The 15509-nt window shown below is 41.7% G+C and overlaps 1 protein-coding gene across 4 annotated transcripts in view; it reads left to right on the top strand.

Annotated features, from left to right (window-relative positions):
* The window catches only part of LOC132834916 (rho GTPase-activating protein 22-like), a 411982-nt gene extending 396984 nt beyond the window's left edge, over positions 1-14998 (top strand). For all 4 annotated transcript variants that reach the window (XM_060854044.1, XM_060854045.1, XM_060854047.1 and 1 more), the window contains 2 exons: positions 1501-2413; positions 10636-14998. In XM_060854044.1, coding sequence (XP_060710027.1) covers positions 1501-2413; positions 10636-10861 — 1139 coding nt within the window. In that variant the 3' untranslated portion in view covers positions 10862-14998. The remainder of the gene's footprint in view (positions 1-1500; positions 2414-10635) is intronic.
* The last annotated feature ends 511 nt before the right edge of the window (positions 14999-15509 follow it).

The raw sequence follows: 15509 nt of genomic DNA, 5'->3' as shown, positions 1-15509 counted from the left end.
GCCTCAGCTACTAAAGGCAAGAATCCCATTTTCCTTCTTAACCAGCTCCCTATCTTCTCCACTTGCCCTGCTATCTTCAGGGATCTGTGGAAATGCACAGCAAGATCCCACTATCTTCAATACAATGAATGGGTCCTGCCATTCATTGCACAATTCCTTGTCTTGTTAGCCCTCCACAAGTGCATTCCCTCAAACCTCTGAGTTAAATTCCATTGGCCACAGCTCTGCCCACCTGACCAGAGTCACTTTTCTACTTAACACCCAAATAATCTTCCTGTTATCCACAAACATTGAAAATCTTTTAGATCCACATTGTTAATTTACACCCTACACAGCAAAGGCTCCAGCACTGATCCCTGCAGAACATCACTGGGAAACAGACTTCCAGTCACAGAAATATCTCTCTACCATCACCCTCAGTTTCCTGCCTCTGAAACAACTTTGGATCCAGTGTACCACTTTGCCTTGGATCCCATGGGTCTGCCACAACGAATGTTCTCGAAAGCGTTGCTAAAGTCCTCATCAACCACATCAAATACATTACGCTCATCAAAAACATTTGATTTGTCAACATACCCTTACCTTAAAAAGGTCTTTGCTGACTATCCCTGATTAATGTGCAGATCTTCAAATGCAGCTATATTTTGTCCCTCAGAATTCTATTACCCCATCACCAAGGTTAGACTGACTGACCTGTGATTTCCTGAGCTCTTACTTCTTCCCTATTTATATAATGGGGAATTGTTAACAGTCCTCTAACACCTCATCCGTGGCCAGATAGGATTAGGAAATCAATGTCCAGATGCCCATGCCCTCCCTTGCTTCCCTCATTAGCCTGGGGTACAGCTCATCTGGGATGCCAGTTTCATGTATGTCAATCCCTGCTTCATTGGGTGGGAGATGGATTGCTGTGGCCTTAGGGAAAACCGCAGAAAGGGGCATCAATGATCATATTGCATTGGCTGGGGTTTGTACTACAGAGTTAACAACACTTGTAGAATTGTACTTCCACCCTGCGTTAACTTTGGGGAAGGCTGATAAATCCACAGGACCAATTAATTTACAGCCCAGACTACTTAAGGAAGTGGTGCTAGAAATAATGGATGCATGGGTGGTCATCCTCTAAGATTCTTAGACACTGGAACATTGAATGGATAGAATGGATTTTCCTTTCAAAATTTCTCCAGGTAAATAAAGTTTAGTACATTCATTTCGATTGGGTGGTGGAGATGGTGGTAATGGACACCATCAAGGACTAATACATACTCTTTACTGTCAATGGGAAGCTATGTTTGAAGAAAGATATTGTTAGAATTCTCCACCCCTTGTGCTGTAAAGGGGACTTGCATTTAAAACATAGAGCCCACTTATCACTTTGGAATAATTTCTCAAGTGCTTTGCTTAGCTTTTACAGCAAAGGGTGCTTGCTCAAGAACTGTGCTGATGTTTCTATCGGGTAGACACCATAATTGATCTATTTTTTTTCCCCCCATCAAACAGGTACCTCTCTGGTGCAGCATTTAATGACCGTGTTGATCAGTGAACATGACAGACTTTTCCCCATTAGTCACAGTGATATACTGACCCCTCAGCTCGAAGTGACGTCGGTGGGCAAGCGCTGCCTGGTGGAGTGGGTGTCCGAGGAAGAGAGCGGAGAGACAAAGATGGACAATAACCAAATGGGGAGCATCTGCAACAGCGCAGCCTCGCTGGATGTGAACATCAGCACTCCTGTGACTGTCTCCAAAAATGCAACTCAGGAACAAATTGACAAACAGGTTCCTATGAGCACCAGCCCAAGCAGAAAACTTCAGACACTCCCTGGATGGAAATATTCATTCAAACAGACTGGGGGGAGGTCCAGCAATGCCAAACTCGGTGGTTCGACTTTAGATATTCCTCATTTAACAGCCAGTGGGAATTGGCTGATGAATGGATTATCGTCCCTCAGAGGACACAGAAGGACTTCCTCTGGGGAAAGAGTCAAAGAAACAGGCTCATCACGCCTGTCGACATACGACAATGTCCCATCATCAAGCCTTTCCTTGAGCGTTGGGGACAGGCAGAGCATCGCGAGTACCACCTGGTCAACATCGTCCTGTGAGATTTCAGTGGTTGATTCCGGCAGCTCCGCGGTTTGCCATGAGAGTGACTCTTCGGTGCTCAACTGCACAAAAACGGACTGGCCTGTGCAGGTCACCCAGCCACAGGAGGAAACGGAGAAGCTGGAGACCGACAGTAGGATCGAGCAGCTTGACGTGTGCATCAGCAGCATGAGCTGTAGTGAGAACAGTGACTTGGTCACTGCATCGAATGACTCGGTCACCTGTTCGAAAGCACTTCAAAGTCTGGTGACAGAGCTCAAGTCAGAACTGACCAAACAAAGGGCAGAGTACGAAACCAGGATTAAAAGGTGATAACAAGACAAGTAACCCTCGAGTTACATGCATAAACTGCTTTGCAAGAAACCAGGTTAGAGTTCAGCATTAGAATAAGGCATAAGTAGAATGTACAGAGGCCAATTTGGTTTTAAAAAAAAATGGTTTTGCAGTTGCTGTTTAATTAGGATGTACAAAATCCAAACAGTTTTCAATAAGGGTATTGACATGAAATATGCATGCATGCATGCTCCAATTGCACACTTGAAAACATTTATACATATGAACGTAACATTTCCATACGGTGTAATTCCAATGTGCATTTTTCATCCCCAGTTAGAATCAGACTATTCTGATTTGGGGTGGTCCGGTGGCTCAGTGGTTAGCACTGCTGCTTCACAGCATCAGGTCCTGGGTTCAATTCTTCACTTGGGCAACTGTCTGTGTGGAGTTTGTCCATTCTCCCTGTGTCTGCATGGATTACCATCTGGGTGCTCCAGTTTCCTCCCACAGTCCAAAGTGGGACAGATTAGGTGGATTTCCTGTGCTAAATTGCCCACTGTCCAGGGATGTGTAGGTTACGTAGATCAGTCAGGGAATACAGGAATAGGGCAGGTAGTGGGGTCTGAGTGGGATGTCTTTTGGAGGTTCAGTGTGGTCTTGATGGGCAAAATGGCTTGCTTCCACACTGTAGGAATTCTTCTATGAAACCTGATGGGTCCCAACCTGTTTTCCCAATGATTACTATAGATACCATATGGCAGGCCCTTTTAAAAAAAAAATCAGTTCTTACCTAACTCCATTTGCAGTTGGTACAGAGCTGATGCAATGTTTAAGCAATAAAGCCAAATACTTAGGGAAACCAGTCATGTGAGATGGTAAGAGTGTGCTGAATCTGCCACATGGCAGTCCCTCATTAGTCTATGCTCCTTATGTTCAAACTTCACAGTGCCGTGTATTTTAAAATGCTTCATCAGATAATTGAAATTTTGGAAAGCTTAATCTTGCTATTCATTTGAATTATTGCAGCAATCATCCAATAGGAATCCTGCTCTTTGTGAGCAGGTTATGCTGGACATAGTATTAAACACAAATTGTGGGAATTGCATCAAAACCCAGTTAGCTCATTTCTGCCTTTCCCTTGAGTTCCAAGTTCCACTTCTGTTCAAACTACACTCACTCCACCTTTCATACAATTTGTAACTTGCCTAAAATCTCGCATTGTCCAGATCCTATTCCATACCTCAAATTGTTCCCTTTGATCTTCAATAATATGTACTTTTTAAAAAAAAACAAGAATGGTTTAGAAATTGGCTGAAGATGTTTATGTGGGATTTACCTAGGTTTCCTCAAGGCAATTATATTTGCTTCAAGGGGTGCTTTATGAATCCAGGCAGACAAAACATGGGCAACATTTTCAAAAGGTGTTATCAGGCATTTCCATTCTGCAACCAGAACACATTGTGTTGTCAAGCATAGAGAACTAATGGTTTCGGCTTGATTAATGATGACAAACAAAGCAGTTGACTGACTGACTAATCGTCTAAAGTGCTCTGAGCAATCTAAATATCAGGATCTTCGAATAAGTGTGTTTCCAGGAAGGGTCTAGTATTTTTTTAAAAAGAAAAAGATGTTTTAATGAAATGGAGCTGTCTGCAATGATATCAGATTCTGGATTAGTGGTGCTGGCAGAGCATAGCAGGTCAGGCAGCATCCAAGGAGCAGCGAAATCGACGTTTCGGGCAAAAACCCTTCATCAGGAATGGGGGGGGGCTTTTGCCCGAAACGTCGATTTCGCTGCTCCTTGGATGCTGCCTGAACTGCTGTGCTCTGCCAGCACCACTGATCCAGAATCTGGTTTCCAGCATCTGCAGTCATTGTTTTTACCTGCAATGATATCAGTTTCCTGGCCATTCCCAGTAAAGCGTGCATTGCTGAAGTTTTGTTTTTGGTTTGGCACTGTGGGAGATTTTGGCATTGATGTTAAGGTGGCACTATAAAAGCAATAAGAGTTTTGTCAGCTAATTCCATAGTGCATTAAGTAAACCATCTAATTGCACACTATGTGGAAATTATTTGATGGGGCGTTATACTGGTTTTGGAGATTAGGTACTTACAACATGTGACACAGAACATTGCTTCACTGAGACTGTATTCCATGTTACTATGTCAGAACTCCCAGCGCGGTGAGAATGCCCTAACCCTGAAGAATACTGACTCTCTATTCCTACTCACTGTCTATTGCTTCCATAAATTGCATTTGCTCGAGGCAGCACAGTGGTTAGCACTGCTGCCTCACAGCGCCATGGACCCGGGCTTAATTCCAGCCTTGAGTGACTGCCTGTGTCACTGTGTCTCTGTGTCTGCGTGGGTTTCCTCCCACAATCCAAAGATGTGGAGATTACGTGAGTTGACCATGCTAAATTGCCCATAGTGTTCAGGGATGTGTAGGTTAGGTGCATTAGTCAGGGATAAATGTAGGGTTTGGGAATGGGTCTGGCTGGGATACTCTTTGGAGGGTTGGCATGGACTTGTTAGGCCAAATGGCTTGTTTCCACACTGATGGGATTCTATGATTTCATTCAGAATATTCTTTCATTTATTTTTACCCAACTCATCCAGAAAAATCATACTTCAGACAATCATACTTGCAGCACCAGACAGAAGTGTCAGCTTGGACTGCATCCAAAATCTGAATGTCATTAGTTGGCTTCCTTACGTAAAGGGCTTGTCTTACCAGAAAAGATTGAGCAGTTTGGATTAAAGAAGACTAGGGATCAAAGGTTATACGGGGAGAAGACAAGAAAGTGAGGTTGAGAAACATCAGCCATGATTGAATGGTGGAGCAGACTCTGGACCAAATGGCCAAATTCTGCTCTCATGATCTAACGCAAGGTGACATTATTGAAACATAGATTGTAAGAGGCCCTGATACAGTAGATACCAAATGAATTCCTTTCTCTGCACCACACCCATCCCCACGGCAGGAATCTAAAACCGGGTGCACAGATGCAGATTTAAAACTACGCATTATTGAGCATTGGTGGAACAATGTCCTGTACAGTTTTACCTGCACCCATCTCCCTTGCCACAAAGGCTTGCATTCCCTTTGTCTTCACTGTACCTGCTCACCATTTTGATTCGTGTACAAGGACCTCTAGAATTCTTTATTCTGTCGTCCCTCCATTTAAATAACATTCTGCTTTTCCATTCTTCCTACCAAGGGGGATAAGCTCACATTTTCCCCACACTCTATACCATCTGCCTATTATTTTCCACTCACTTGATCTCTGCATGTGTTTCATAAACTCCTCAAACCATTGAGGAATAATTATCAATGAATAAGCACATAGAAAAGGCTTCAATTCTCACTCTGAGCCTGGTGAGCTCATCTCAGTTTTCCTTTTTCTATTTTTTTTAGAAAGATTCCTTAGAATATGAAAACAGGCCCTTCGGCCCAACAAGTCCACACCGACCCTCCGGAGAGTAACCCACCCAGACCCATTAACCTACCCTATGTTTACTCCTGACTAATGCACCTAACAACTTAGCATGGCCAAATCATCTAACCTGCACATCTTTTGGGCTGTGGGAGGAAAGCGGAGTACCCGGAGGAAACCCACACAGACAAGGGGAGAATGAGCACACAGACGGTTGCCCGAGGCAGGAATCAAATCCGGCTCCCTGGTGTTGTGAAGCAGCAGTGCTAACCACTGAGTGACTGTGCCGTCCCCACAGGTTTAGATACGGTGCAGGTGCTTTGCCTTGAGGGGAAAGACAGCCTTTACAAAATCGTTATCAAAGCACATTTGTTCAAAGTAAAATGGGGTGGATGTCAGCTGAGGAGCAGGCTAGCTTTTCTGACACGTGATGCCCTCAGAATTCTGATCAACATATTTTAAAAGTGCTTTGCTTTGGCAGTATGAATGTTCCTTGTTCATTATTGTTTTATGTCTCAAGATGACCACAAACAACACAAAGATTGTCTTTGCCTGAACACGTATCATCTAGTTCTAGACAGACTAAGGTCACTTTCCCAGTAATGGAAGTTACTATTACACTTATCAGGGTGTAAGGAATCAGCTGTCACCTCCTACAAACAATGTTCGCCTCTGTCCAAACTGTGCGTGCTATCAGAAGCAGAGTTCTGCCAATTGAAGCTTAACATTTTTGATGTCCAACATGGAAGAAGATTAAAAGGCAGACTCCCTTATTCAAAAATCTGTCACCAGTTTTGTGGAGTGCATGCTTTCTCTCTAACTTACTTCAGCCCCAGGTGTATGCCACTGGGCCAGATTTTTCATTCTATACCTCATGACAATGACCAAGCACAAGTAGTGAACATTGGAACCTTTTTTTTTCCCTGTGGCAAGTCTATTGGTGTCTAACGTCAAGTAGTGATGCCAAGACATCTGTCGCTTCATTAATAGTTTTGCAATTCTATCTTTCTATGCATTCCTCAGTGTCATTTATGATTGTCCATTTTAACTTATGCACTAGTATGTCTTAGAAGTGATAGATCGAGCTGTTTCTCATCTATTTGACATGCAGAGTAGGAGTGGAAGTAAGCCATTTGGCCTGTCAAATAAGATTCAATAAGATCGTTTGTGTTCCAAATTACACATGTCCCTGATAACCTTGGATTCCCCTGCCTGACAAGAATTTGCCTGAAAGGTGCACCTTAAAAAAAATCTTGAGTGACCCCACTTTCCACTGTCTTGAGGCAGACAGTCTGTGTTCAAAATGGGTTCCCAACCCCCACCACCACCAAACAAAATTTACAACAGGGGCTCCCTATTTCTGGACTCACTCACCCATAAGAAGAAACATCCTTTCCATGTCCACCTGGTCAAAACCATTCAGAATCTTTTCAACTTAAATCAAAATCACCCCCACTCTTCAAAACTCCAGGGTAAACTAACACGGCCTGTTGAATCTTTTCTCAAGTAGGCCTGCTCATTCCAGGTCCCCAGTTGAGTAAACCTTCTCACAGCCACCTCTAATGCATTTACATCATTCCTTAAATAAGGACACCAAAACTGCACACAGTATTTGAAAGTGATCTCATCAATGCTCTATATAACTGAAACGTAAACTTCTGTTTAAAAACTAAACAGAAAGAATTGTGAATGCGGGAAATCAGAAATTGCTGTAGTTTTTCCAGTAATTCCTGAGTTTGCTCCTTACCTTTATGTTCAATTCCTCATAAAAGTAAACACTGTTAGCCTTTGTAATCACTTGCAAATTTTTTTTTTTGCAACTCATGCACTTGAAGACCCAGATTCCTCTGCACCTCAGCATCCTTCATTTAAGTAGTACTCTGTTTGATTATTCTTCTTGTAAAGCTCTGACAGACAAAATGAGATGAATGACCTTCTTCCATACTGTAGATATTTTTCTATGTTTCTATCACATATATTATTCAAAATGTTATAACAGGTTTCCTGTTTTGGCTGGCATAACTGTTAGGGGTTAAGGTTCTAAGACCGCAAGAACATAATTTTAGGTGAAGTAGACCATTCCGCCTGAGTCACTCCATCATTCAGTGAAATCAGGGCTGATATATTCACCCTCATATTCACTTTACTGCTTTCTCGTTATAATCCTTCATTCCCTTAGCCTGTCTCAGCCTTGAATGTACTTACCAACCCAGCCTCACCCAGCATCGGAAGTGAAGACTTCTGCAGATTCAGCGCTTAGAGTCCTAGAGATGTACACCACGGACACAGACCCTTCGGTCCAACTTGTCTATGCCAACCAGATATCCCAACCCAATCTAGTCCCACCTGCCAGCACCTGGCCCATATACCTCTAAACCCTTCCTATTCATATACACATCCGGATGCCTCTTAAATGCTGTTGTACGAGCCTCCACCACATCCTCTGACAGGTCATTCCATACATGTACCACCCACTGTATGAAAAAGTTGCCCCTTAGGTCCCTTTTATGTCTTTCCCCTCTCACCGTAAACCTGTGCCCTCTGGTACTGGACTCCCCCACCCGAGGGAAAAGACTTTGTCTGTTTATCCTATCGACGCCCCTCCTGATTTTATAAACCTCTAACAGGTCACCCCTAAGCCTCCAGCACTCGAGGGAAAACAGCCCTAGCCTATTCAAACTTTCCTTGGAGCTCAAATACTCTAACCCTGTCAACATCCTTGTAAATCCTTTCTGAACCCTTTCAAGTTTCACAACATCTTTCTTGGGGGGAGCTGTGGAAATCAGCCCCAGTCAAATGGGCCAAGGGCTCATTTCAAGCTATGTTTTTGAAATGAATGCAATTTAAGCCTAAATCTCCAAAACTTAGCAATTAGATACAGTAACAGTTATCTAATTAAGCATTCAGTTTTATTGAGAAACTAGTTTAGAGGACTAATTTACATATATAGAACTAAAAACGAAAAGAAGGAAAAACATGGGAAATTGGGAAGTCAAGTCAGGTGACTAGTTTAAATTTGGTTAAAATTGAGGAAGGGAGAAATTTGGCTGAGAAACCAAAATTTATGAAGAGCTAATAAAGTTGAAAATAATTTCAAGGAAGAAATAAATGGAACAGATCAGTGAGAGGGGATTATTCCAATCACCTTGGAAGTTTCTCAGTTTTGTATGGGAAAGTCTGCAAACTATTAAAAATTGTATGTAAAACATATCCCTTAGTGCAAAAACTATCTAGACATTTAACGTGAAACTCAGGCAATTCAGTGGCTATAGTTTTTAAAACATTCTTTGATCACATCAGTGAGAACTTTAAAAATAATAATTTATTTCCACCTCTATTCAGCTATTCTTAATTTCTCAAATTTTCATCTCCCAGACAGTAAAGTGCCTTGTAATATTTTAGTACATTAAAAGGCGCTATATGAATTCAGGTTGATGTTGCTGTCCTGATTAGCCTCCTAACCACTTCCCCTGTGGAAACCTTTGTTCATCCAAAGCTGCTACTGATTTCATGGTCATAAATGCAATTCCTATGGTTCTATTAAAGGGTATCCTCCCTTTCTTTTCTAACCATTGCAGGACATAGCTTGCCCATGATCCCTAAGGCAATGGCCCAGCGGTATTATCACTAGACTATTAATCTAGAAACTCAGCTAATGTTCTGGGAACCCACATTCCATTCCTGCCTCGCAGATGGCGGAATTTGAATTCAATGAAGAATCTGGAATTAATGTCTAATGACGACCATTGTCAAGTGCCTGGGGGAAGATAAAGCTTGTTCACTATTGTCCGTTAGGGAGAGAAATCTGTCATCCTTACCTGGTCTGGCCTATGTGTGACTCCAGTTCCACAGCAATATGGTTGACTGCTAAACTGCCCTCTGGGCAGTAAATGCTGGCCTAGCTAGAGGCTCCCACAACTTGAGTGAATCAAAAGAAAATCTGCGTCTCAAACACATTTGAATTCCTTACCAATTCTCTTCCTCAAAATTAACTGCCTTGCCAAAAGCCAGATTAATTCCTCCAATGTCTCTCTTCGCTCTGCGTTTATTTTTCTCTGCACCTCCAAGCGACATCTTCCTTGCTGAACATTTTCCTTCTTGAATACATTAACACGAATCCAAGCAACTGGTGAAGAAATGGGGTTAGCACCAGAGGTGGCTTAAATTAGGAAGAAACTATGAAAATGTCAGATGAGGAACCGCTTGTTTATAAGGCAGGTGCGGCCATTGGGCTGTGTGTGTGTGTGTGTGTGTGTGTGTGTGCTGGCTGTCTACAAGATTAACTCGGTTAGTTCTGACCATAACTGCACCCTTCATTTTCTCCATTGCCACAGAACATTCTCTGGTCAGGAAATTATCCTGTTCCCCTTTGAGTTCGACAATTGAATCTGCCTCCTGTAAAGGAAGCACTTCAGCTCTTACCCACTGCTGGATAAAAAAACAAGATTTTCATTTTTTTTAAGCCATTACAAAACAGGTGCAGTCTAGTACTAAAGTCATCCATTAATAGGAACTTGACTTCAGGAACAAGGAAAATTGTAAATTTTAATTACACACATGGGGGTTATGAGCTTTCAAAATTTCATCCTGCTTAAAAGTGATGCAGATTCCCCCATTCGCCTCATCTTTGAGATTGAGATTGGTGAATGTAAAATTGTTCCAAATATCAGTATGCGAGCCCTTTTCTCCAGTTAGGGTTTCCTGCAAACTCCCTTCAGTCTGGTAACTTTGTTAATATGGAACTTGCGTCACATTAGGTTCCAAAAATCCAACATCTGATGTGACAAGCAGCCAAATTAACTGTATCCCTTTTTCAGGCTTGAAGGATCAAGCACAGAGCTAAGATTACAAGTGAACAGACTGGAAGAGGAGTTGGACCAAGGGAAGAAGAAATACACCATGCTTGAAATAAAGATGCGCAATGCAGAACGGGCACGCGAAGACGCAGAGAAGAGAAACCAGCTTCTGCAGAAGGAGATGGAGGACTTCTTTGCCACATTAGGAGACTTGACACTGGAAGCCAAGGAAGCCAAACCCAAATAGCAAAATGTTGCTTTCCTGTTCTTAAAACTGCAATGTGCAAGACCACAAAGACACCGTTTACACTTCATTGACATTTTATAAGGAACGTATGAAATTTATTTTTAATGTTATGGATTAATGTGTTGTGAGTATTAATAGACAATTCCATTTTGTACTACCTGTGTTCTTCATGTTGGAAAGGCTTGTAGCTCCCACAGGTTGTTTACATATTCACTTCCTGAAAAGCATCTTTGGCTAATTGCTTTGTCTTCAGGTTTATCTCCAGGCCAGGGAGTGTGCCACCCTCTATACCATGCACATTTGAGAAACAGTGGTGTAATCTGATGGGGCGAGACCACTCATTTGGTCCCAAGGGTCTGGCAGGAGCTGCCTTTGTGTGCTTTCACATTTTGGGTGGACTCAAAATAATGTCCATGATATTTGCACAGACTATCGGACTGGTCAGTCCTTCACTCTTAGAGCCCAAGACATCATGTTTGTATCCAATTCAGCAACTACCAGTTTATTTTAAAAGCTACCAGTTTAAGACAGACTGGACCAATGGTAACAGGAAACCTTTCTGTAGGTATGCACAAATTACAAACTTACCATCACTGTCACCTCAGTGCCAAGTTTAACTGGAAGTTTGTTCTCTGTTAGCCATAAAAGATTAGAAATTAATCTGAAAAGGACTGAAGTCTAGCAAATTGTACAGGAACTTTATTAAGTGTATTCTGCACTAGTTATGCTGTGCAAGTCTGCCTCCTGGAGGTGTGCATGCGCATTCACTAAATTTGATTTGAGTGCAGTTTTATCTGAATGTTTGTATCAGTAAGAAGCTGATGTCATTTGGCATTGACAGTAATGATGAGAAGTTGAGATTGAGCCCAATCTGTAGAGGCAGAGATTGAGGAGAGGAAAGCAATACGAAGATCAGCTGACTGGGCTAGGAACCGAAACAAAACACCATCTCAGTAAGTCACGAAAATGCCTCTGTGAAATGATGCCTGAATTCAGCACGGTGGCACAGTGGTTAGCACTGCTGCCTCACAGCGCCTGTAGACCCGGGTTCAATTCCCGACTCAGGCGACTGACTGTGTGGAGTTTGCACGTTCTCCCCGTGTCTGCGTGGGTTTCCTCCGGGTGCTCCGGTTTCCTCCCACAGTCACAAAGATGTGCGGGTCAGGTGAATTGGCCAAGCTAAATTGCCCATAGTGTTAGGTAAGGGGTAAATGTAGGGGTATGGGTGGGTTGCGCTTCGGCGGGTCGGTGTGGACTTGTTGGGCCGAAGGGCCTGTTTCCACACTGTAAGTCTAATCTAAAAAATGGCCCCTCTTTGTAGGGTTCTGGTGGCACAGTGGTAGTGTCCCTACCCCTGAGGCAAAAGCCCATTTTCAAATCCAACCTGTTTCTAAGGGATGTCATAAAGATGTCTGAACGGATTGATTTAAAAAAAAATCCAAATTGCTACTCTTGTTCTCTGCTTTCCTCCCACAGTCCAAAGGTGTGTAGGTTAGGTAGATTGGCCATGTTAAATTTCCCCTAGTGTGCAGGCTTGGTGGGTTAGCCATGGGAAATAGAGTTACAGAGTTAGGATGGGCCTGGCTAGGATTCTCTTTGGCGGAGCGTTGTGGACGCAATGGGCCGAATGGCCTGTAGGAATTCTATGAAGCAAGGACTAGCTTTTTTGAAAAAGGACAGTAGATCTGAAGGGAAAAGGTAGAAGTCGATCATAAATTGCTAACTGAAACATAATAAGTATTCCATTTACAAGTCACAATGCAGATTATCAGAAATGAAATGCATTACTGAGTCCTGTGTAGTGTTAGAGTGTCAAGCCAACATCATTTCACCCACATCTGATGATTATTGTGCAGGAGACATGACGTAGAATGGCTCACACAAGAACTATCACCTTTCACTTGCTAGGTTGGAGGATGGTGCTCAAAATACAGACCAACCCTCAAATTCTAATTAGGTTTCTCCTACTGTATATGGAACTATGTTTTAACACTCCTTGTGATAATGCATTGACTGTCATTTTGAACTCTCCTGAGACAAGACCAGTCTGTAAACTGCAACCCAGTTGTGCTGGGTGTGTTTAACTCCTTTGACAGTGCATTCCAAAAATTTGACACTGTCACCCAACATTTCAACCTACTTCAGAGTCACTCTGGCCATCCTGCTGAATTCCACACACTGCATCAAAATGATGGTGCTCTCCTCAGACATAAGACACCTTTGGCACAATTCCTCTTATTGTAGGAGAGGCTGTCTTTTCCTGTTTACAGCGAATTTTCACATCAGTAAAAAAAAAAGCCATATTCCAACGATAAAAGTGTTTGGAAAAAAAAAATCCAGCTTGGCGATGGCCACAGAACAACAGGTGCATTTTCCATTTTTTTTGACAGCTGAGAAAACGGCTTGTGATTTATTCCAATTTACATAATCCAAATGTTCCAAACTTCTTGTATCTATGCCAACCATAGTGCTACAGTGCAGCATTACATTGTTATTAATTATCACCATGGTTAATTAATGGTGTTTCAACAAAACTCCACAGAAGGACTGAATGATTCAATTACTAGCTAGCATCCACGTCAAAATAGTCTATTTATTGTTGCAATCCTCACCATAACTACAGGAACAAGTTAGAAGTAGATCAGAATGGTTGAAAAATGGATGTTATCCTGTATATCAGGTATATGTTTAGATTCTGTACTGCACAGAAAGAGATCCTTCTTATAAAAGGTGTTTTTCACACTGTCAATTAAACAAACTCTTGTCCTCAATTATTGCTATGATGTTACCTTTTAGGTGGGGGAACCTGTTTGAAAGGCAAGTGCTTCAAGTGACAACACAATTGTGCAAATAAACTAACAAACATGCCAAGAAACATTCAGTGAAAACATCTGAAACTTTAGCTTGAGAGAGAGATGAGGAATTGGAATGCAAATGGGAAAAATAGAAGAAGTCTTTAATATGAAACAGGTTCACCGTGACACGTTGAGTCTAATATTGGGTGGAAAGTCCACCAAATCAGCTTCTTATCCATGAGGTTTTGTTCTGGCACAGATTGCGCTAGGCTTTATCATTGGCACCACTCACTGGTGGAAGTAGTCCGCTAACTGCAATTTGTCTCCACATACCCAGTCACCGGATAGAGACCTCACGGAATACTGTCCCAACAAGGAAACCAACTGTAGCAATTTGTGACATTTGTATAAATCTACATTTACTGAACAAAAGTTCAGCTTACTTTATTTTGTCTTTCAGCTCACCTCTGCTGCCAAAGACCATTACTCACGTAATGAGTGAAAAGATAGATTTTAGGTTCTTCAATTACACAGTACAATATAATCAAGGCCAATCCCATTCAGGCCTCAAATCTATTTCCAATCTCCATTACTTTGGACTCTAGTGTATGGGACGGAGGCCTTGATGAAGTCTTCGCTGCATTCTTCACTGGATATTTAAATAAAATGACAGGGACACAAACAACTTGTGGGAGTGTACAATATCAGTGTTAGCACAGAAATAAAACCCCTTGTCTTCACTGAGTACCAGTTATTTACATTCTGTTTACGTTTGGAAACGATCTGACAAGAATGCTGGATAACATGTAGCTTAAATCCATTAGCAATGCAGAATTCCATTACATGTTTGTGTATAAACTCAGGACAGTGGTGGTGCTGTGTCTTTTGCTTTTTCTGGACAGGCTGACTGTTGAAGCAGCTGTATATCACATAAATACAGCAACTAAAAAGCAGACTATTTACCTGCTGGTCTGAAAATAGGACATGTAACTACGCAGATGCAGTGACAACAGTATTAATGTATATATATGCCTTATTTTTGAAGATTAAATCGCTAATCATTGGGACGGCAAGATATCCAATTTTTGTGCCTTGTGGACCCATGTTTGCAGATGACTTACAAACCATTCCCCACAGTCCATGCATTTATCTCTTAAAATAATGAAGTTGTCTTTGAAAATAAGGCCTGTACTGAGCATCAATAAATTATTGCTTGAAGCGTGAACGAATTTGCACATACAGTTTGAAGTTCGAGCATGTCTTTTGCGAGACATTTCAGATTTTTAAATGTCCAACCAATGTTATTGATGTATTTCATTGTTTTTTGCACTATTTGAAAATGAGCTTGTTAAGTGAACAGGCTCTTATACTGTTCTTGTATTGAATATATTATGCTTTTGAAGAGAAACAACAATGACCAATTTGTGGTTCTTACAAAACATTCTAAATTAAGTTTGGTGGAAGTCATTTAATGTTAGTGAACAGTGCTGTGAAAATGATACATGCAGTAAGGTAAATCTCTGCTTACTGTCCTCCAGTGCTAGCTTGTTTAATTAAAACAAGACTACCTCCTTCATCACCCATCCTGCCCATAATATTGGAACCCAGTTTTCCAAGGCATTTAAATCTTGAATAGTTTAAGGAGTTAAAATTGTGAATAACGGGAATCTGAAATAATGCAACCCGCTGCAAAAACACAGCAGTTAAGTCAGCATTTAATAGAGTTGCGTTTTGATCATAATTGTTAACTTGTCAAGTACACAGGGAAATATCAAATTCTTATTATTTTGATCATTTTCACATTTAAATTTTTATTTCCCATGGAGTGGGTCACACAAATAGCAAACTTAATT

Source organism: Hemiscyllium ocellatum, chromosome 43, assembly GCF_020745735.1.
Source record: "Hemiscyllium ocellatum isolate sHemOce1 chromosome 43, sHemOce1.pat.X.cur, whole genome shotgun sequence".
Classification (NCBI taxonomy): Eukaryota; Metazoa; Chordata; class Chondrichthyes; order Orectolobiformes; family Hemiscylliidae; genus Hemiscyllium; species Hemiscyllium ocellatum.
This window is presented reverse-complemented; position numbering and strand designations above follow the sequence as displayed.